The 22,831-nt window shown below is 40.3% G+C and overlaps 4 protein-coding genes across 4 annotated transcripts in view; 1 reads left to right on the top strand and 3 right to left on the bottom strand.

Annotated features, from left to right (window-relative positions):
* pdia4 (protein disulfide isomerase family A, member 4) overlaps positions 1-22,831 on the bottom strand; it is a 290,521-nt gene that overhangs the window by 91,961 nt on the left and 175,729 nt on the right. The gene's annotated exons all lie outside the window — the stretch shown is intronic.
* Positions 318-2,945, bottom strand: ndufb4 (NADH:ubiquinone oxidoreductase subunit B4). Its single transcript, XM_072451347.1, has 3 exons — positions 2,730-2,945; positions 2,127-2,270; positions 318-452 (listed from the first exon to the last, which is right to left on the bottom strand). Exons 1-3 carry the CDS (start codon positions 2,904-2,906, stop codon positions 390-392), a joined length of 384 nt encoding a protein of 127 aa, XP_072307448.1. The 5' UTR covers positions 2,907-2,945; the 3' UTR covers positions 318-389.
* LOC140364324 (sperm-associated antigen 16 protein-like) lies at positions 3,879-4,598 on the top strand. Its single transcript, XM_072450421.1, has one exon. It carries the CDS (start codon positions 3,879-3,881, stop codon positions 4,596-4,598), a length of 720 nt encoding a protein of 239 aa, XP_072306522.1.
* On the bottom strand, positions 10,983-16,420 carry LOC140364973 (uncharacterized). The gene is made up of 6 exons (XM_072451346.1): positions 16,174-16,420; positions 14,717-14,764; positions 12,611-12,721; positions 11,595-11,708; positions 11,344-11,421; positions 10,983-11,273 (listed from the first exon to the last, which is right to left on the bottom strand). The coding sequence occupies exons 1-6, from the start codon at positions 16,285-16,287 to the stop codon at positions 11,232-11,234; spliced, it is 507 nt and encodes a 168-aa protein (XP_072307447.1). The 5' UTR covers positions 16,288-16,420; the 3' UTR covers positions 10,983-11,231.

The following is a 22,831-nucleotide window of genomic DNA, read 5'->3' as shown; positions in this document are numbered from 1 at the left end:
ATTTTGCGGTTTTATATGAGTCAAGTAGCAGTTTATGAAGAAATGTTGAAACAAATATGACGGCATTGTCACTAAATTGTAACCTATGTAAATTAGATGAGCTTTGCCCCTCGTTTACAGTCTGGTTGCTAAGTTACAGTTATATTACACTATGTCACATCTGCTGCCCATGTCCAACCAGAAATAACATTATAAACTTTCCCAAAATGGTCAAACTAGGCCAGATCTTTAGTAAATATAATGTTTACTGTGTTTAAGTGTAACGTGTAATCTTTAAGCGTGTTATAGTGACATTTAAAACACTTGGACGCCTCATGTTCACAATAGAACTTTATTTTACTTAGAATTTCACACATTTAAATTACAAGAACTAGAGTTTGCGCAGCGGCTCACGATGACAGGCACAACCTGCGGTCTCGGGTCCCGGCCTTAATCTGCGCCTCCTTTCGATCCTGTAACACACGTTAACATTATGGGTTAGCACAGTTTCCATGGCGACACAGACATCATATCACCTCACGCTTTTCACATTCAAGTATTATATTATTTTCAACGCGCTCGCCGCACCGCACAGCCAGACAAACTATTGAAACTGATTTCACATGGCAGTTTGAGTGGACAGGATTTAGAGGGTGAATCTCCATGACAATAGGGAGCGAGAACAGAATTGGACGCCGTGTGAAATGAGCTAGTTATTTGCGGGTGAAGCTAAGGACATTTTATACGGCCACAAAAATGGTTATTCAACATTGAGGGGGTCCTTGACAACATTTGTGAAGGCAAAATCAAAATTCCTTCTTGTAATAAAACACAACAACGATGTGCCATTCTTTTATCGCATCTCTATCGTTTCCATTGCACCAGATGTTTTATGCATTATAGTTAGGAAGCAATTTGACCACATGAATGAAAACAGGAAATGTAAACCCCTTCTACCACTGGTGAAGGTATTAGGGCTGTAACAATTAGTCGATTAATCGGTCGATGGCGTCTTAGTCAACAAATTATTTTATTTAGATTAATAGGATTTATACGGAACAAGATATGGAGAGAGTTATAACTTAAGATCATAGAGTGAAATTAGTTTGTAACTTCTATATCTCACATATAAATACACCGTTTCCAAGTACTTTCGTGTATGAATACAGAGAGCAGTTTTGGTTAGATACATGGACACTTCATTGTATGTTGTTGATAGCTTTTGCCACACACAGTTTAGTTTTAGTCGACTATCCATCCATCCATTTTCTACCGCTTGTTCCCTTTCTGGGTCGCGGGTGACTGGAGCCTATCCCAGTGACTTCGGGCCTTAGGCGGGGTACACCCTGGACAGTGGCCAACTTGTCGCAGGGTTAACAGAGACAGAGACATAGACATTACAGACATTACATTCACTCTCTAGGGCCAATTTAGAGTTACCAATTTTACCTAACATAATTGGTCAATTTTAGGCATAGAAGGAAAACTAATGGTTATTATTCTCCATTTATTCGTAACATTGTTCCACTTTAAAAAAAACAAGGACAGAGATCCACAGAAGTCTTCATGGCCTACGCATTTGGAATCCAGAAGCAGTAATAACAAAAAAGCTCTTTCATAAGCTTCTTTTTTAATCTTATATGAAGAGACCAATTGATAATGACTAGACATGGTAATGAGCTCTACATAAAAGTATAATCAAAATATATATATATCTACAGCAATATACTTATATACACTGCTGTTTACTTACAAACCTTTGACAGAGCAGTGTGTTCTCATTTTTGCTTTGCGCTCTTCTATCCACTGAAGCTCAGTACATATTATGTCATCAGGTGGTCAGACAAGAATCAAACCTTCTATGGAGCCCATAGGGTAAAACGATGCATCTACAAATGCGAATCAACCCAATATTGACTTACCAGCCATTAAACTATAGTCATATGCCAGGTAACACAGATCAAGTGTCTTGTCCAAAGACACGCGGATGCACTGGCGTCTGGTGAGTGAGGGGTAAAGCTCTACCAACTGGGTTTGTATCAAATGAAGCTCTCAAGTGTAAAAAATATTCACCAAACAAATACAAAGAGTGTCATTTAAGCAGAACTCATCATTATTCGACATAGTTGCTTGGTATTGGGACTCACCCTGTCTGTTTTGAAGATGAAGTAGAGAGCAAAAAGGGGCGCAACTCCAAACATGAACCCAAACATAGAGGTCTTGAAAGTTGGCCGAAAGTGCGGGTAAGGGTTGGTACGGGCAAACACCCAGCGAGTCAGCGCAGGATCTTCCTGTGGGGGTCATAAAATGCACTGATTAAAAATACAATTGAAGACAAATTCAATACAAACAAAAGGACAAAGATGACAGGAGAAACACCTTCACTTAGACTGATCACTGATAATTGTGGGCACCTGTTCTGGTCTGTCACAGTCACAGCTGGAACTTTGAAACCTGCACTTGGCGTAAGTCTGCTCTGTTTACTACTCACTTTGACAGTATGGATGATTACACTATTGACCAGTACATTTAGTACATTGTTTTAGTTATTATTTTGGTCTTAAGAGGATTGCATCTAACTAACTACCTACATGGGGATTTAAACTAGAGCTGGGTTCGTTGTTTGACAAGCTCCATAAACCCAAACTCTGCCTTGAATCAATGAGTAAAACAACAACGCCATAATTCTGCACAACAAACGTCTCTTCTGAAGGGTGACATTGCTAGCCAGTTAGCATGTAGCTACTTACGATGAGCTCCTGCCTGTGCGGGTTGTTGAGCTGTGTTTGGTACTGTCTCTTCAGGTTGGCTCGCAGGGCCGCTCTCTCCTCGTCTGCACGTCTCTTTTCTGGTGAGAGGTTAAAATAGTCGTTTGGATCCAGAGTTCTCGGCCGAGTGGCCAAGGGCGCTTCTTTGTAGTCCGCCATGTTTGTTTGGAGACATGGAGCGGAGTGAGATCTCGTAAACTATCGCGTTGCTTGTCACGGTGTTACGTTTATCATAAATACTAGAGCGACTGTGAATTCTGTTGCTATGGAAATAGTAGTGGCCATCTTGTAGTTGTAGAAAGAGGGTCAATGACATGTTATGGTTTTGAAGTCGATGCAATGCAGCATGTTGTCTCTGAACAATACTATTCACGCAAAAACCCTTTACCCAACAACATTTCCGGCCCTGTTTCTTATTTGTTCTATTACAATTTGTCTTTTTTTGCATTGTCTATATCTAATTATGAATTACCTACTGATAAATAATTTTAACCTTTAAAAAAAAAGAAAAGTCCACATTCGTACAGTTGAAAAAATAAGTTAAATAAAATTGTTTTTCATGGGTTTTATGAAAATCTAGCACTCTTGTCATAGCAAAAATATTTTGTATATATTTTGAAAAGACAGAAGTTCTCAAATATCACCTATAAACAGGAAACAATGTTTAGTTTATTTGAAAAACACATTGGAAAACATGTGCAATAACCTCAAAATATAATAAATCAACCTCATAAACAAACAATGGACATAAGTTACAAAACAGTAAGTACTAAGTAGAAATGTTAGTTAAGTACCAAGAAACATTTTGACACTGAAACAAACAAACTAAAAAAGCTAACTGCTAGATGAGAAATTGGGAGTATTATTGCCATAGTGATTAACAATGTGTAACAAAATATTAGGCCTAAATATTTTGAACACCACTGTAGATTTTAAATGTGAAAAAAGAAGCTGAATTTGAATGAGATTCAAGGGAGTAGAATGTCCCAGTCAGAACATGGCTGCTGAACTGGATGTCTGTTACATAGGTTACCATGGCGACAGTTCCACTAGTTTCATTATCATATTGACCATTACCATAGCGACGAGTTAAACATCAGTACAAACGAGGAACTCCAAACCCATCACATTATGAGCGATGACAATGAAAGTCAAACGGACTTGAGTCCTGACGCTTCAGCTGAAACATGTGATGGAAGCTTCAGTGAAGAGGAGAGGCGCGCGACACCGGCGGAGGAGAACTTTACAGCGCGAGAAAAGACTATTGAAGAGGAGAAGAGTGACGTGGGAGCGCTGTCCACGCACACATCAGCCCTGTCCATCACTGAAGACAACGCAGCACGTGACACCGAGACTGTGGTCGACTTTTTACGCACTTTTCTGTCCCAGATGGAAATGACTGACACTCTGGACTGTTTTCAAGCGGAATGGCACGAGATGGTTGAAAATGGACGTATAGTGAACGCAAAACGAGATGACGTGATGCCCCGTGTGTACATCCAAAACCGACATCTGGAGAATGAGGTGAGAAAGGGCCAAAGGGAGATTGAGGAGTTGACACAGGCCATCACTGATGCTGAGGAGGCCGCGGTGAAGAGCCAAAAGGCCAGAAACTTCCACTGGCTCAGGCACAAGCGGCTGATTCAGGAGAAAAACAGGATTATCGGGGATATAAGGAAACTCACGGCCCAGTGCAACGATTTTCAACCTAAAGTCAAGCAAATGAACGAGAAATATCAAAGACTTGTGCAACAGACGATGCAAAAGGACAAAGCGTTGGTCCAGGCCAAACAGAAGCACAACAAACGTCCTCAACTGGATTCTACGTCACATGCGGCTGGAGATGAATAAAGTATATAAAGTATATAAAGATTACTGTATAAAACTGTATGACATTTGAACATTTTACTTCTCTGGAGAAAATGTGGTGAAATTATTAAAGGAGTCATATTATGCTTTTCCCCCCTGATACTTTGAACAATAATAGAATCATAATCGTATATGGATCAAAACCAAAATAATAATAATAACCAAAAGCAAAAATATTCTATGTTATATGCCATATTCATGTGCATATAACTGATGTAAATAAGAGTGTTTACTTACCATTAGTATTAGTATTATTTAGTCTTATGTTAGCTATTTTTACTTTACTTTATTTGATTATTATTTACTTTATTTTATTTTTATCTTTATCTTTTTATTTTATTTATTTATTTTCCTCCATTCCCTATTAAGATATGAGAGGAGTTTTGTTAATAAGAGTGTTTTGTTTATAAGAGCTCTCCCTATAAGTTATCTGTCCTTCCCCCTGTATCTACTGCGTTGTAACACTGAAATTTCCCCATGTGTGGACAATAAAGGAATATCTTATATTATCTTAATACAAATTGGTGTCTTGCTAAACACGTAGAGTGACCTTTTAAAAAAAATTAAAGTGGCTCTGGGACCTTTTTTAGAAGCGTACATGCATCACTTGGAGTATTACTTTTTCAAATGATCACCACTAAGAACAGGGATGTGGGTGGAGTTAGGGGGTAAGTGAAAACGGTGATTTTCTGAGCTCTCATTCCTCAGTTGGAGCACAATACAGGATGACTCAAATGTGCATGAATCAAACTACAACTAATGACGATGAAACACTGTTATAAAAGCTCATTCAAGTTTTTTATATGTTCCCCTTTAGACCTCTAAATAAGGTGCAACATTTTTTATTTCTTTGTCCCATTTTTAAATCAAAGATCATTAAAAAACAGTGTATGTATGTGGTCTTATGTGATTTTAATGCATTTTTCCTGTTGTGTGAAGCACTTTGACTTGCCTTGTGTATGAAACGTGCTCTACAAATAAACCTTTCTTGCATTCAGTTGCTATACAATGATGTACTTGGAATATCCACCAAAAGAGGGCAACATTTAGCAAGCTATAGACAAGAATGCTGAGAGTTATATTGTAATGTTACTGCGTGACTCTCACTTTCTATAGCATTCATTATTGCAGTTAACTTAAATGCCTACATTGTGTCCAGTCTTCCTCCAAAGCACCATCTTCTCTGCACCTTTGAACCTCCAAATGCAATAAGAGACCACTCTGGGTCCACACAAAGGAGCAGAGAACAATTGAAGCCAAATATCAATCCGTCTTGGCCCTTCTGGTGCTCTGAGCCTCTGAACCCTTGGGACGTTTTCAGGTCTTTCTTCCCTGCACTTTCATTTGACAGTTGTAAATCTCCTCATGCACTTTTTCAAATCAAATGCATGCTTATCCTATGCTTCAATCAGTGATGTTGAGTGACGTTTTATAGGAAGATGGAGACATTTTTGAAAAGCTTAAATTCTGGACTGAAATAACAGAGATGTAAATAAGCAAAGAAACAACGACAACATTAGCACTGTTTTGGTCTTTTCACTTTATTAAGTCTAAAATGAGCATTGTTGCCATAGCAGTGATCAATACAATGCAACATATTCTAACTGTTTTGAATAGAGAAAGTCCTCTAAATGGAGACTATATAATAAGGACGCTGAAACCCACAGATGAGTAAAGTGACATGTATGCAGTGATGCAGGTTACCGTAAAGGAGCCTACTCACTAAATATCTGCACTTGTGGTTTGTTTTCCTTCCCCGTCGCTCCACCCAGAGTTGCATCAGTGCTGGATTTCAGATGTTCACTTGTATCAAATGTGTTGCGTTATAGTTTGACATGCTGCTTTTTTGTCCTGTGTGACCTCTCCTCTGGGACATGTCCACTGCACTGGCTGTGTGACTTTTGTGCTGTAAAAGAAGACGTTCAGACTCCCAAAGCATGTCCCTTGTCTGCTCCTGCTCTTATCTGACTTAACTAAACAAATGTATACATTATTCTGCAATTCCTTCCTAAACATTTTCCTTGCAGCACCTTCAATCTTAAGGTATGGAATTGATTTTTCCTGTCGGGGTTCATTCCGTTCTTGATAAATCAGCACTCCAGGACTTGTATGGTGGACAGTGGGTCAAACTCAGCAATATTTTCTACTTTAATGTGGAGTGCGCAGCAGAGATTGGCTCCTGCTGGTGACTCAGCAGGCATCCATCATCCTCAGAGCTACGCAGATGAATTACCAAGAAATAGAATGGCCAAAACATTGTATTTTCAACTGAATCCACATTAGAGCTCAGCTTGAAAAAATGTAAGAAGTTCGGCTTTATAACTTCAAAGACGGCTATTATTTGAGATGGGAATCTTCTCAGTTTAGGACCAACATCATAAAATGTGGCATTGAAAGTGGCTTAGCTTTGGAAGAAATGTAGTTTGACTTAAATTTTTTATTCTGTTTATGTTCTACTTTCATTGTACAGTATTATTTTAGTTTACATAGATTATTATAAAAGGGGATCATTTATATTATTCCTCTGCAGTTCAAATGTTGCTGAATTTAGTCAGTTTAATCCAAATGTTTGTCCTCATTTGGGTTAGTCCTAAAGTGCAGTTCATTTTAGACCTGGTTTTGCCTTATTTTAGACATCGAATAGTCCTGTGCGCACCATACATCTGCATTTCTTGTCACATGACCTGCCTTTTCAACCTCTCAGCCTTTCTCATGATGTCATCTGAAACCCAGCAATATTTTTTGAAGTATTCTTTTTGCATTGTTAATTGTAAATGTCACGAATTTCTTAAAGCTTCATGACACAAATTCAATGTATTCTGAATAGGCTGGTAAACGAGGCCTTCTGCCACACGCCGTAAAGGTCATTCTGTTGATGTATTGATCTCAAGAGTCACGGCTCGTCTGTCTGTGCACGTGGCGAATGGACGCGCCTCTTTAGCAGTTCCGACGGGAGGAGTTTGAGTCTGTTTTTGAGGAGGTGATGTCAGTCCTGTGAGGTGCAGAGGGACACGCGCCCTGCTCCTGACAAGATGGGACGTGGCAGAAGAAGAAAGGACGAGACAGAGACTGAGCCCCAGAGTAGTCCTCGTCTGAGTTCGGATGCACTGGGGAATACGTGAGCAGCAGCCGGAGCATACTGAACAAAAGCCCTCGCCCTCACTGTCAATTACACACGACGCTTGTCCTACAAACTTTTGACAGCTTCTGTAATGGTTTACAACTTTATTTATGTCTTTGTTTTATTTTTGAACCTGCATATAACCCTGTTGTTTTGGTCCCTACATCGGCACGAAAGCGATGTTTGATAAAGGTGCTGAAAAATAGCTGTCACAATGCAATTTCAATACTAAGGAAACACAATGATTCTCTGTGATGATTTTGACACCACATTACCATATAACAACCATACTTTTTTTGTACAAAGTAAAGTCATTTTCAACCCAAAAAAACCAAAAGGGGATCGAATTCTATCAGTTGGTCAAAAGTCAAATTTCGCCACTCATCCAAGTAGCTTCTTCACACAGCTTTTGTAAGGGACTGATATCTGTCTGAAGGGAGCAGATAACTACGCTGAAACTAACACCGTATTGTTACAACACAGTAAGGGTTGTATTATGTTTTGTGACTTGTTAAAAAGTATATGTTGTAATATATGGAAGCTGCCCAAGAGTTGGAAGAAGAGGCAGGAGGCGAGAGATGTTTATCAGTACGGGACCCGGGACCCTGGACCCGGGACCCCGAGCCTTTCCCCCTAAGACATTGTAATTGTATAAAGATTCCAGTCTAATCAAGTCTAGTCTATGCTTCTGTTGTGGGGAGTATTGTCCTGTTCCTCTGATGGGATGGGCCAAGATAACAAGAGCTGAGCACAGCATTGATAGTTTTAGTATTGATTGGTGTCGAGTCGTTTCTGGGCATGCTTTGTTGTTGTTGACAACGCTATTAGCAACATAGCAAAAGTAAAACTCGTTTGTATCATTTTGTAATCTGCTCAAGTAAATATATTCAAGGGGGATTTTGAGCAATATTCTCATGTATTTTTGTGTAACCCGCATCGAAGCGAATAGTGAGCTAATAAGTTAATAATTGATCATAAGCAAAACACAACTGTATAACCGAGCTGCAAATCGCACCGTTGTGAAAGAAGTAAAAGTAAGATGAGACTGCGTAATAGTGTCATATTTACCAGTAACAGTTATTTCTTCAATTCAAATATGCTTTTAAAAACAAAGCGGTGACTGAAACTACTGTGGAATTTGTTTACTCGTGGTTGTCCCGTGATGTTCTGGGATGAGATCGCCCTGTCAACATGAAACTAATACTTACTCTGCGGTTTCCAGTGCTGAAGACTAAAGATCTTTTTTGCTCAAAGCCACTAACTACCTAAACTGGTATTGGCTTTTTACGGAAACATACTAGAGAAACCACACGCCTATAGATTGGGGGTACTTATCTCCATCTTTGTTCTGGAGCATTAGACTCTGCGGAAAACAATGCCACACGCCATTTAAATGACCACGAAGGCTGGGAAAATATAGTAAGGCTCGTCGTCGAGTGACCACACGCAGTGACGCACGTCCAGATTAAAGGCTGTTCTTACTTTAGCGTTTACATCATAATAAGCCTGGTGTTTCCTAGATTTCACTGTCCACGGTCGGTCTTCAGACGCGATGGAGGATGAGCTCTGTCCCATGTGTTTTACAAAGAGGCACCTTGCTCCCTCAGGTCGTCAGCCAGTCAGGCATTTCCCAGAATACCGTGCCCCGGGGTAGAGCCAGTGATGTCCTGCTGGCAGCTGTCATGTCAAAGTGTGTGATATCATGACAGCCCGGTGCACCGAGGCCGTTCATCCCGCTGTTTCTACACGGAATAGTAATAGGATCGTAGCATTTATCGAGACACTGCTGCTCCTCACATCACCCGACGGCGTCCTGCTGTGTTCTGTCACCACATCGACTCGCAACCTGTTAATCTAGTACATTTTGAGGTGGGTCAAAGAAGCACGACTCCACACTCGCTCAGCCGTCACCTCCGCTTCCCTCAAAGACGCATCCATCACGAGGTGTATAAATAGCATTACGCTGTGTTATTTTCTCCGTATGTCTATAAACAGGGGATGAAAATGAGGCTGGAGTGGAGCACACCTACGTCACAGCCCATGACTCATCTCATTCACTTAGACGCCGCTCTGCTCCGAGGACACGCTGTACAGGACTGTAAACTACTGGGTCACTTTGACATCCACTCCTCTTTTTACTATATGTTGCATATGCACATATACCAGGCACAGCTATCCATGAGTATCAGAATGATGAAGTATTGTGTCTGAGTGGGCAAAAGTCTTCAAAATGTATTAAAATTGGTGGGTTTCAGATGACATTGCATCATTGTATAGGTAAAAAATGTAATACAGGAGCATATTTAGTTGCAATACAGCCAGTTCTAGGGTCTAGTCGCCAATAGAAACAACCAGGTTCAACAATTGTGAATTTACCTTTCAGACGTTTCATATTAGAAATGGGCTGCGTTCACAATAGTCTACATTCCCTGTAATTTACCATTGGTCTGCAGGACAGGTCAGAAAGGTGTGATTTGCTGTTTAAATGTCAGATTGCTGATGTTTTAGTGGTTTGTGGTTAATATCTCTGCACATTGGGCCTATCCACCACTGACACAAATGTCAACTTCTTTCCTGTCGTCATAAATAAACAAAAGGGAACGCTTTAGAAGGTTACGCCATTATTCAAACGCAAGGACGTGATTGTTGTCAGTTGAAAGGACTTTAAATCATAATATTAATGAGGCTGTGGAGCCAAATAATAAGGTTCAACATCTGTGGCTCATAAGTTTGGATATTTCTGTTAAAAATTCCCCCTGCACTCAATCTGAAGTAAAAGCAGCATCACATTCTACAACGTGAATCCAACAAAAATGGGAAACTTGCATCTTGCCCTTCTACAATATAAAAAAAAACAGTCCATGGACCTCATTCCTACATAATAATATCAGAATTGTGTTACAAAATAGTTTGTGCCTTAGTCAAATACATGATTATGACATAAGATTTTAAATGGGCTGTGAAATAGATGGTCCTTTCTCGCAAAGATGTTGAAAGTTTTTTGCTAATGCACCGTAAATGAATGAATGTGGGCTTCCTGCAGGTTTATTCAGCAGCATGTACCTGTTAAAAGCCCTTCACGCTAATGTAGGAATTAGTCGGGAGCCCCTTCTGTGAGAATGTGGCGTCTGGAATAAGAGGGGGAAAAGCTGTCACAGGCCTATACTCTTCCTTAATGGACATATTAAACAGTTTTATAGGCCGGCTCCCTTATGCAGCACAAAGCACTTAGCAATTTCAGATAGTTTACAACATATATTTAGCTAAACCTTTATTGAAGTCTAATAAAATAACTCCAAAAGCGTACTGCCTCGTGAGAGTCCATGAGAATACATTACAACAAAAGACTCAGCTACAACAACAGAGAAAGTATATATATATATATATATATATCAAAAAATCAATATCATCCACAAATATCAAGGTGTATAAAAACAATATTATTTAGGGAACACACTTTAATTTTAAAATAAGGTTGCATTGGCTTGTAAGCTTCATTTGGGCTGGGCGGTCTGGGCTTGATTCTCTGGGGAGCTCTGCACAAAACACATTCACGTCACATGTTGTAAACGAGACCGGGCTTCATGTCAATTGTTGCGGTCTTACCAAAATTGAGAACGCCCCTGATCGATCGATCTTCCCTCTACTCGGTTCATTCTTCACTTGCCTCCGCGCTCTGATGACCTAGATTACAGATCAAAACACAACATCAGAACACATGAAACAACTCTTCCAAGAACACTGGGCGCCTGCTCTTATAACGGCTGCTGCTGCTGCTGCTGCTGCTGCTGCTGACGGCACATCCGCCCGCGTCGCCCCTGTTGCTCCTGCGCTCGCCCGTTTCCATGGAGACTCACCTGTAGGGGGGTGGACTTGTCGTGGGTGAGGAGCGAGTAGGAGCCGACGCGGGATTTGCGCTTGGACTTTTTCTTATTCGCAGCGAGGGCCAGGTGTCGTCTGGACCTGTCAGCCTGAGCCAGGGACAAAACATGGACATCATTTAGTTACTATAGATTTACATTTAAAAGCTTCCGTTCTTTAAGCTTTAATTGGGGTTTTCACAGTAAATCACAGTTTAAATGTGCAGTAAGCATATTTGTTTCTTTACATTGAAGTGGCTCAAAATTAGTCCATAGTGTGTCCTGTATTTTTATTTTGTGATCATACAGACTTGAAAGATAGACAAAATTAAAGGAGACATAATGTTTTTTCAGGTATTGAATTGAAATAATAGATAATTATTCTACATTTTGTTCATTGTAAACCGCAATATTGACCTATAATGGCTCAGTAATAGAAACGGGTCTATAAATGTCCTCTTCAAAACTGACCCAGAAGCCTCTTTGTAACAGCATGTCCCCGTAAGTAGACTTTGATTTAATTTATATTTTTCATTTTTGAACTAAGCAAGGATGTGGGTGGAGATAGGGGGTTGGTGAAAACGGGACATTTCTGAACACTCGAGCCTCAGTTGCAGGACTTTACAGGCTTACTCAAACATGCATGAACCAATCAAAATACAACTTTGAGTAAACGAATGATGAGGAAACACGGTTCAAACCTCCTCAAAGTTAATTTAGCATAATATGTACACTTTAACAATAAATCCAATCATGCAAGAAACATGGCTTAATAATGCCTGACTTGCGTGATTGTAGGTCAGAAAAAACCTGAAGTTTTCAAGGTATTGTATTTTTAATAGCATTTGTTCAGTCATTGTGAAGTCCCTGCTAAAATAACTCCATTGTGAATCACGTTGTCAGCTCAGTATGACCTCTGCAGTGCGACATCAGCGCTGCTCCCACTCTCCGACCTCTCTGGCTCTTTGGCCGCCGGCTCAGTGTGGCTCAGTGTGACTAACAGCGAGGTGTACCTGGATGAGGGTGTTTGGGAAGCCTTTTACGGACACGGCCCCGGGCAGGCTGGACTGACTCAGGTGGGTGGGACCCCTCCGCTCCAACTGCCGCTTAGCTCTGAACAAAGCCTGCCGGATGAGACTAGCGTCAAAACAATCACAAGGGGAAAGAGTCGAGAAGACAGTGAATCTGAATGTTTTTACATGAGGCGCCACTTTACAATAACTACTTTAACAAGCCTCAATAAAGTAGGATTAAAGACTAAATTAATTATGCACAAATAGCTTATTGAGAATGATTCATGCTTAGTAAAAACTGAATTAAGGGATTAGAAGTTGAGGTATTAATATTACTCTAAGTAGTTAACAACCCTGAATCATTCCTGAATCATTCTTCATAAAATGTTAGGGTTAAGTTTTTGTTCCTGCTTTATTAAGACTATTAAATATATAGTTATTATCAAGTGGTTCCAATCTAGATAACCAACAGCCCAAATCAGACCTAATGGGGTGTGTTTACATGAAATCACATCAAACGATAAAACAACTGAACTATAAGACCGGACACAATTAGGATTTAACTTGTCAGAATGCAGATGTATTGGCCTGTTTCTCAGTTGATATCTATTTTAATAATAACAGTGTCTATCAGCATGAAACAACTGGCAGAAAGTTCCAAATGGTCTTTGTCAGCATAAATAAACTGAACTTTTAATTATTTTTTCACACTAGCTTCAGAAAGTGGTGCCATTATTCAACCCCAAAGACGGGATTGTTGTCTGTTCAAAATACTTTAAGATTAATATGACAAGTTTGTGAGGCAAAGTTCATATTTCTTTCAAAAACAATGAATCTTCCATAAAGTTATATATAAGGCCAGTGTTCTCCATCTGAAATCATGACATTATTAAATTCTAGCACAACCTGTCAAAAGGAATAACTGAAAGAACGCAATAGAAGCACGACCAAGTCTGAACAATATAGTCGAGATCAATGCAAGAATCTATCCAAACCAGGTCTAAACCGAAATTATTCCACAGTTGGAGAAGCTCTGGTCTGAGCTACCATTCTGCTTTTTTTCTATTTCAAAATGAATAGTAACTCATGGCAGCCACTAATGATTACTTTGGAACTCAACTTATTGGTTTGTTAGCTTGGTAACATGAGATTTGTACAACGTTTGACCGGGACGAAGCTACAGAGAGAGAGTGTATTTACAACAAAACAGTTCAATAGAAACACACATTTTACATGTATGTTGTGTCATTTTGGTGTAATAACTGCTCTGTCTGAGTCATAAAACCTCCTCTTTTAGCACATACTATGTTTTGGAGTCTGAGATCACGATTATTCAACTTCCAAATGAATAGCTGACGATTATTTCAACAATCAATTTGTTCCGATGAATTGATTAACTTCATTCAACCCAATAGCCGTGTGGCATTTCCAATTTCCAGCTTTTGTTCCGATCCAAACATAAACGAGCAAATACTATCGACTGTTCTTCTTCAACTGACACTTTGAGAAACGGCAGCTTTCACTTTGCTTGATTGGACTTCACGGTCAATTTACACCAAGGCCTCTGGGTTTAATATTTCATTGTGGATTACGTAAATAAGAAAGATCGTTCTCTAAAATTGGATGACAAATTGCTATTCCTTCTCCTTTTCCACTTAAAGCAAAATCTGTCCGTGCAATCGTTCGAAACAAGGAGCGTCACCAGTGATTTCAAAATAACTCTCAAGTGTAGTTTTTGCTTTCAAAAGGACTGTCACAGCTATTATACCAGAAGTGTTTTCACTCCAATTCATCACGCTTCTGTTCTCAACCCTCGAAATAACAACTTACTCACAACAACACCACATTATCATTCCCATTTTGTATTATCCATGTCTCTCTTCGACGGGACTGACATAATTGTTTTGGGCGTCATGTAAGCGAGTTCAAACAAAGAGAGTCGCCGCCTTTCCCAAAACCTCGCGATTCCCCTCGGTTGTTTGCCACTGTGTTTAAGCACCGCGCAATTTGAAGTAATTTCCATGACACACCGCCAGAAGTCGTCAGGCCGGATTGAGGGCGATCGGGTTAATCCCGTGGAGGAGAGGAGTAAATAGTGACACATACCAGGCCGTTGGTCAGTGGTTGTCCCATCTGCTGCACGTGGGCTTCAGACTGAGGAAGGGAAAAGATGATGCTCAACTTTTATCAGACCACGAGAGGACAACGTTACAGTGATAGAAAAGGACAAATTACTGACTTTTAACAAGTTCTATACATTCAAAGACAAGATTAGTCACTTTTGAGCGACTTTAAAAATTAGATGTCAATTCTAAAAGTTCACCCGACAGCTCATTGTTGTACTTTTTCTTTATCTAGCAGTGGGATTGGCAGAATGGGCGATACAAGCATTAGTTTTATGTTCATTAAATCCAAAATAGAGCCTTTGGTGACAACGTGCCGTGCAATTCCAGCACAAGTTAATGCATTGTTTACATGCTGAGACAAGAGCATCTGTTTAGCTGTCAGCGCCCGTATACGTCAGAACATTTAAGCACAAGTCACTCCTTTGAGAAACTGCAGCTGTTATCTCCTCATAAAACCTTTGCCTTTAACGATCAAACATATTTAGAGCATAAAACCCTTTCTTCGTTTAATCCAATCTGCTTTGCTGCCTGTATAAGTTGTTCAAGATCCCCATAAATTGCCCATTCAATGCTTTCAGATTCATTATAAACGCCATTGACCTTGGCTGGGATGTTAGTAAAAGTGAAGCTCTTTGAAAAGTCTTCTGCGCATTAGTTTTTCCTGGCCACATTTGAAGCTTATAATTGGCCGTGCTGTAATTACTTTACAAACAACTGCTGGAGAAATGCACATCTGTGGCACAAACTCGTGTCATCTGGTCTAGAAATCCAGAGTATTTTGTCGTGCGGTTAAAAAAAACGGTCCCTCTCAAGTCTTGCAGCTGTTGAAAGCGTCATCCACATCGGTTTGATTACTTTGGACAGAACATAAGGACCGTCCACAGAAAGAAATGTCCACCGCAAAGTTTAAAGTGTAACAGCCGGCAGCCACATGAAATGCCAAAACAGGAGCTGAGGCATTTTGTTCCAGGCTGTATTTTAGGGCATTATGGCTGTAAAAACCATTACAATGAGACTTTGTTTCTTTTACAGAAATTATATGTCTGTCTGGGCCGCTGGGTTAAGAAAACGACTGGACTCTCTAAAAGTGTGTACGTCAAAGTCATTGAAAAGTCTGCAATAAAGTAAAGCTGCTTCTGTGTGACTATGCTTACCTCAGTACAAACAATATAGCTTTCCCTGTTACGTAAGAGTTTATTATGTCTAATAAATACAGACATACACAAATTTAGAAGATTTTTTTCTTAATTACTGTTGGATTCTCGTACTCACGCTACTTCTTCAAAATGTTAACAGAATCTTATGAGAAAAAGTTAAATAGACTGTGTGACAGTAAAAAGCTCTCATAAATCCTTTAACTAGTCTTACAACAATACCTGGCAGTTTTGCGGAGCTCCAGAGTCTCTTAGCTCGGTGTAAAGTGCTGAAGCCTCTTACCTGTGTGTCTGCGGGCTGACAGGGAGCTCCCTGCTCCGCTCCGGGACAGTGTAGAGCCTGTGCCAGCAGACTGGCCTGGAGGCAGAGCGCACACAGCCACAGAGTGAGAGCCATGATGAGGCAGGACTAGGAGTGCTACGCGCGCAGTCAGCTCCTGGCTTTATACTCTCGCCTCGACCTAATGGAGAACAGATGCAGAGCAGAGCAATGCCAGCTTCACACAGACAAACAGCCCACCACAGCCCTGCGCTCCCCACAAACATGTCAGACATGCTGAGGCCTCCCCCTGCCCACGACCACCACCCCAACCCAAGAGCAGCAAGGAGCCATTTTCCACTTATGTCTGCACTCTCCATCCTCCTGTGAGTGAGGAAAGAGCACATGAAACTTGTGCTGTCAGGGCTCGGGAAGTTATGCATGAAATATTAGAGGTTTTGTGCTTGTAATGTCCTGAAGAAATGTACTATTACGTTGTGCATTAGTTCTGTGTTCAGAGTAAATGTCGTTCAATGTGTTTTTGAACGAACAGTAGTTCTTGCTGCAGAACTTTACTATTAAAACTACCAAGCACAAAAAGCTAATAAAGCTTATCATGTGGTCCAGTGTAATGGGATAAGTGTAGCTCTGCTTGTTCTCCTTTTCCCTTAAACTGACATAGTCTGGTTTACATTATCGGGTGGGCATGTGGAGAAATGTTAGCATACCTGTGCAGTTTATATAGCCCTTAAAATATATATGCCCATAAAGCATGCATCCCTGATGGGGAAAGTAGTCCATGAATAGGCTGCTGTCTGAAGGTGTAGTGAGGATGGAAACTGTGAGTGGGACTGCCTCAGGCTCAGTCACCTTCAGTAGCCTGAACACACACGGAAACATGTGCAGCAGGAGGAATTTAATTAGACTTTATATCTGCTCCATACAAGCCTGTGTAGCTCAGTGTATCAGTGAAGCATGTCTCTCTCATAAATGTGAAGGATTCTGAGTCACAGTTCAAGCCGGGGGAATATGCAACAAGATGGTTTTTCATCTTCATTATTCTGCCTGTTTTTCTGAAAATTGCTAGACTCTGTGTAAGAGGCAGAGCTGCAAATGTCTCCCTGGAGCTTTGGTAGACCACCAGCTCGACAGCTGCGGACTAATGATGTGAAGCCAGGGATGGGATGTTTAGTCCAGAGACAGGAAGCAGACGAGTGAAAAATGAGTTCAAGAAACAGCCAATCCAAACTGGACTCGAGGGTCGACAGTGGACAAACATGTCAGTCCTGTTATGACAGTCATGACCATCCAGACATGCTGTGAATGTTATTGTTCCTCCGCTTTTCCCTGCAATGTTTAGTCCAGTGCTGTTTAACAATACTGCCTGAGTCACAGGGACATTTCATTCCCCGTCTAAGTTGGTGTTTCTTTCACTAATCTTTCACTTGATCAAAATGCACAGTCGTTCTCAGCATTTGCCTCATGTGCCTCTGCTGGGATTTATCATTCATCTGCTCAACTTTGAGCTCCTGTCAAAGTCTGAGTTTGATGTGTGACCGCCACTGGCTGCAAAACAGTTTTTTCTATGCTATACACCGTCTTCCCTAACCAGAACTGAGCAGACAGGTACTTTTCTTACCACATACGTTTTGGAAGCATGTTTAGGTGCAGTCAAGCAACAGATTAAAGACATAAAAGAAGGAAATGCAAGGATTCAAGACGTCACATGTGACATCACAATAATGTCTGTTTGGTGTTTTGACTATTGACTGGTGAACTGAATATTAGTACTGCAGATTTATCTGTTAAAGGGTGGGATATAGATAACAATTATATAAAACAGTTGTTTTCCATTGTAATTTAAATACAAAATATTGAGTCAAAAAGAATCAGAACAAGCCACAGTGAGTGAAAAGACAACAAAAAATCTACGTCCTCTTTTGTAACTGTGCCATTTCTCCCAATGTCCTTTTGTCCATTTTCAAATTTACTCATTGTTGTGTTTTTGCTACAGCCATAAGTAAGTTTCACTAGTATCCATCTACCGTTTCCATTGTCAGAGTTTTGGTTTACAGCACCAGTAGGGAAGTCACTGTTATAAATACAGTTACCATGGTAAAAATAAAACATTAAGAACGGGTGTGCAAAAACTGTACACATATAATATCTTTATATTGCCTTTTAAAGATAACTAAAGTAATCTATGCTCCACACTTCACTGTCATTGGTTAAATCCGGCATGACAGACATTTTCCTAACTCTAGTTTAAGCACGGAATAACAATAGCTTATCATTGCTTGGATCAGATGTCAATATGTTTGTATCGTCATGTAGTCGAGCTCTAAGTCGGAGTATGTGACGGTGCAAATACTTTCAGTAAGAACACCACGGGGATCACACCGTTGAAAGTACAAAGCAAAGCTATCGAGGAACATGCAGTCCATATATTGACAGATCACGTGTTTGTACAGTACTTGGTGTCTCCACAGTTCTGGCTGAGAGACACGTCACCCCCTCTGAACACGAATCAATACTCCTTTGAAAACGCGCTGTCCTCTCATTTCATGTGACAGCTTTGCTAACAGCTCTGTGGAAAGGTGTGAGTTTGAGAGAAGAAGCAGCTTTTAATCCTCTCATGTGGAAAGAACAAGGCACGCCAAGGACGAGGCTGGGCACAAATGCTAACATCAAACCCGCCATTTGGAGATATCGTCTTGGCCCAAAGGCTTGGTTAACGTCCAATTTGTTTTTTTGGAGGATTATGGATGCCTTAAATAGCTCAGTCTATTGCCATTTTATATTTTATCATTTTAATTACATTTTTTACATTTTACCGCAATGGCATCTTGCTCTCACGAATAAATGCTAATCCAAATACATGTGTTCTTTCAGTAAATTGGCTAAAGTCATCAAAAGAAGCATCAAAGCACATCAAAGCAAGAACAAGACTGTGACTGTAGCTGATCAATTCAGTCCGAAAAAACAACACGCATCTATTCAATAACACAAAATAACACATAGAAACGGTTATCAATAATTTCTTTTAATGAGACAATATGACGTACAAACACTGTTCATTACTAAAATATTACAAACTGATTGGTCAGTTTAGTTCAATGAATACCATCATCATCATACAATACCAATAAATGCAGTGTTAATCAGATTTGAACTGAATTTTATGTTCAATTCATTTCAAGTTTTGAACATGATGTTAGGAATTAAGAAATTAATCAAGTATCTGGCTTCCTGTGTAAAATTAGAGTACACACACACACGCACGCACACACACACACACACACACACACACACACCTACATGCACGCACACACACACACACACACCTACACGCGCACACACACACACACACACACACCTACACGCACGCACACACACACACACCTACATGCACGCACACACACACACCTACACGCGCACACACACACACCTACATGCACGCACACACACACACGCACACGCGCACGCGCACGCGCACGCGCACGCACACGCACACGCACACGCACGCACACACACACACACACACGCCCTTTGGGTCAGTGTTGTTTCAGTGACACTTTAGTCCAATGAACTAATAAAATCATGAGAGTCCGACATCTGCAGAGCATGGCCTCTCTCTCTCTCTCTCTCTCTCTCTCTCTCTCTCTCTCTCTCTCTCTCTCTCTCTCTCTCTCTCTCTCTCTCTCTCTCTCTCTCTCTCTCTCTCTCTCTCTCTCTCTCTCTCTCTCTCTCTCTCTTTGTATCTCGCTCACCCTCTGCTCAACTAGATTGCTGTCACCATAGCAGCAAGGTATCGATTCAAACAATGCTGCTGCAGAGGGTTTGACATGTAGGGACCACCGCATTTGTGTCAGGGTGACTTCAGGTGTGAACTTCAGGGTTTTATTATGTTACAACAAACAGAAGCAGACTTTATAGTATAGTTCTGCTGCTGATTTGGTATTTCTCTGTGTCATGGATTTTCTGTCTATAAATAACATATTTCAATATCATAAAAGGTCACTGATGTGCCTGATTATTCGAAACTAAATTAATGTGAGATAAGGATAATTGTGAAAATAGTTTTGTTTTTCATCATACACATTTGATTCTTGCCCATCCTTTTTAAATGTACATATGTAACAAATGTATATCTTCATTGATTTTCCACACTTATTACATATTTGAAGTCTGCCCTTAAATACAGCTGTCTTGAACTGGTAAAGCAGAAATAAAACCATCTGCATGTGTGGATAAAGACGTGGTAATCTGAGAGGGTGAAGAATTTAAAGTTGCACTATTCACTATGCAAACTTTCTGGTATGTTATTTGCTTGCAATATTCCACAGAATGGCATCAATATTATATTTGTAGCATTTATTTCAAAACTCTTCAAAAAACTTCAAAAAACAGATCTGACCTGTTACTTGGCCAGGTAGTGTCATCTGCTTGTCTCCATGGAAACATACATATTTAATGCCATACCTTTGTAACATTCTCTGCAAAACAATAGCATAACCATAACCACCAACACAACCAGAAATGTTACATAGTGCCTCTTTAATTATTATTATATGTATTACAGTTTACTGGGGTATTTCTGGCGGCCAGAGCAGTTCTCAACGTGTAGTCTAGCTTTAGCTGTTGTTGAACGCTAGAACAAGTTAGTGTTTTAACCGCTGTTTAAAGTTGTGCCAAACCTGCACACAAACATCACAGTAAACTGGGTGGGAACCAATAAAAGCAGCTCAGTGGTAAACAGCTGCAGCTAAACTTGGCTACAGATAACTATTGGAAGCCGTAACAAGAAGAAGTGGAAGTGCCTGGTGAATTGGCTCTGGTCTGTGCACATTTGTGAAGTAAACATTGGATGGAGAGGGTTAGCAGCTCGTCGCACTGTGTGACTGATACAGTCTGCAGAGAGATCAACTAAACTGTCAATATGTTGTGGTTTCTCCTCTCTAAACAGCAGAGGGGAAAGAGGGCACGGTGGAAGTGATTACGTAGAGCGCTCTGGGCCGTCCATCATGGCAAATAGCGGCTTACACCACGGATATGCCTGGTCCCACTGCCGACAGTAAGATATTTGGATGATATTTTTGATTTCTCCAAGCTATTAAAGGAGGTGTGTCAAGTACAATGCAAGCAAAGTATTATCATTTTTTTAACACAGGAACAAAGCTAACCACTGTGCCACCTGTGCTAGTAGCCAGGCTCTTTTAGGATTATAGTTGGAGGACTTCGAGTCAAACTCAGGACCTATTTCTATTTTTTTATTTTTTTTACGTTATTGGACAATGTGTTCAATGGGGGTGAGAGCGGGGATGAAATTGAGCAAATTGTCAGAGCTGGGAATCGATATCACGATGCTGAGGCTGGCACAGATCTTGGCATATGTGCTGCTTTTAACCACTCGACTACCGGGCAGCACTCAGGACCTTCTTAAAGAAAGTGCTAGCCACTCATTAGTTTCTTTTTCCCCACTGCAATTTTGATGATGTGTTGTTCCCGACAAATACAAAAGATATTATTTATCATGAAGTGTTAGATCTGAAATCCGGCCTATATTCCATTGCCCACCCTCGCTTTCTTTAATAGTAACAGTTGCTGTGAGGTAGTCTGCGGCACCTGGACTCACTGGCACCATGTTTATAAGCCTAATTTAGACCTCCAGTGCAAGAGCAGCGGACATTTGTCTTCAATTACAAGAGATTTTCCTTGGGCCTGTTTTAACTCATTACTCCACAATTATGACCTCTTTATTATCTGTAACGAGGGAAATGGCTCTGTGCTTCTTCAACCGCTATGGCCTCACACACGAAAACGGGTTACGCCTTTCATTCATCAAATCCAACAATGCCAAATACAACTTTTCCCACCCCATTATTACCGTGTATCTCAGTGGAAACAATAAGTAAGAATGGGTGACTCACTGTTTGTTTGGTGTTTGCGACGTGTTGCTTCCGAGTCCAGAATGGGCCACTTATGGGCAATTAGTCATGCTGAGTAGGCACAGGCTTCACCTCTGACACACACCAACGTAGGCCCAGTGTTTACAGCTGGAGAGTAGGACTGGGCGATGTGACAGAAAAAATCATGTTGATCATATTGATCAATCTGGATTTTGTATTTTGTCCAATTAACATGGTTTTCAGTGTTGCTTTTCCAAACATAAGAAATACAGAAATATAGTCAAATGTATTCCTTCCTCCAAACGTTGGAGCGCTCCTTTGTTTTGTATTCCTATAGTCTAGAAATGAATTATGCATTTTGCGCTCTGACTAAACAACTCTATTTTAAATTCCATCAGCATTCTTAAACACAAATTGAGTGACTGTCGCCTCCAGTTCAGTTTAAACTTTTCATCGTTTTGGGACCAACATTGAACGTTATTAGTGATTTTCTCAAATGTTTACTTGATGTCTTGTCAGATTTTCTTGACTGACACCCAATCTCTGGGTCATGTTTTTGTGTCTAGATTTGAGTTTTTAGTAAAAACACTAAGTCAACCAATGTATAGCTTATTAAATAGGTTAAAAGTGCAGCCGTTTGAATCTCTCTCATCCCCCATTTCACTGTCTAATAAAGCCTATGGGCCAAACATTTTTTTTTTAATGAAAAAACAATATTCTAGTAATAGCAATATTAGTCCTGTCCAGTTCAAAATATACGTCACAGAAGTCAC

Source organism: Eucyclogobius newberryi, unplaced genomic scaffold (genome assembly GCF_026437365.1).
Source record: "Eucyclogobius newberryi isolate DKJ021-1_F unplaced genomic scaffold, fEucNew1.0.hap1 SCAF_18, whole genome shotgun sequence".
NCBI classification, from domain to species: domain Eukaryota; kingdom Metazoa; phylum Chordata; class Actinopteri; order Gobiiformes; family Gobiidae; genus Eucyclogobius; species Eucyclogobius newberryi.
Note: the sequence above shows the minus strand (reverse complement) of the source record. Positions and strands in the feature narration are given on the sequence as shown.

Coding starts and splice junctions, on each gene's coding strand:
- ndufb4 (XM_072451347.1), bottom strand. CDS start 2,906: ATGGCGGACTACAAAGAAGCGCCCTTGGCCACTCGGCCGAGAACTCTG. Junction 2,271..2,729: donor CGCACAGGCAGGAGCTCATC/GTAAGTAGCTAC, acceptor TGACCCCCACAG/GAAGATCCTGCGCTGACTCG. Junction 453..2,126: donor TCATCTTCAAAACAGACAGG/GTGAGTCCCAAT, acceptor CGTGTGTTACAG/GATCGAAAGGAGGCGCAGAT.
- LOC140364324 (XM_072450421.1), top strand. CDS start 3,879: ATGAGCGATGACAATGAAAGTCAAACGGACTTGAGTCCTGACGCTTCA.
- LOC140364973 (XM_072451346.1), bottom strand. CDS start 16,287: ATGGCTCTCACTCTGTGGCTGTGTGCGCTCTGCCTCCAGGCCAGTCTG. Junction 14,765..16,173: donor GTCAGCCCGCAGACACACAG/GTAAGAGGCTTC, acceptor TCCCTTCCTCAG/TCTGAAGCCCACGTGCAGCA. Junction 11,422..11,594: donor ACAAGTCCACCCCCCTACAG/GTGAGTCTCCAT, acceptor TCTGTAATCTAG/GTCATCAGAGCGCGGAGGCA.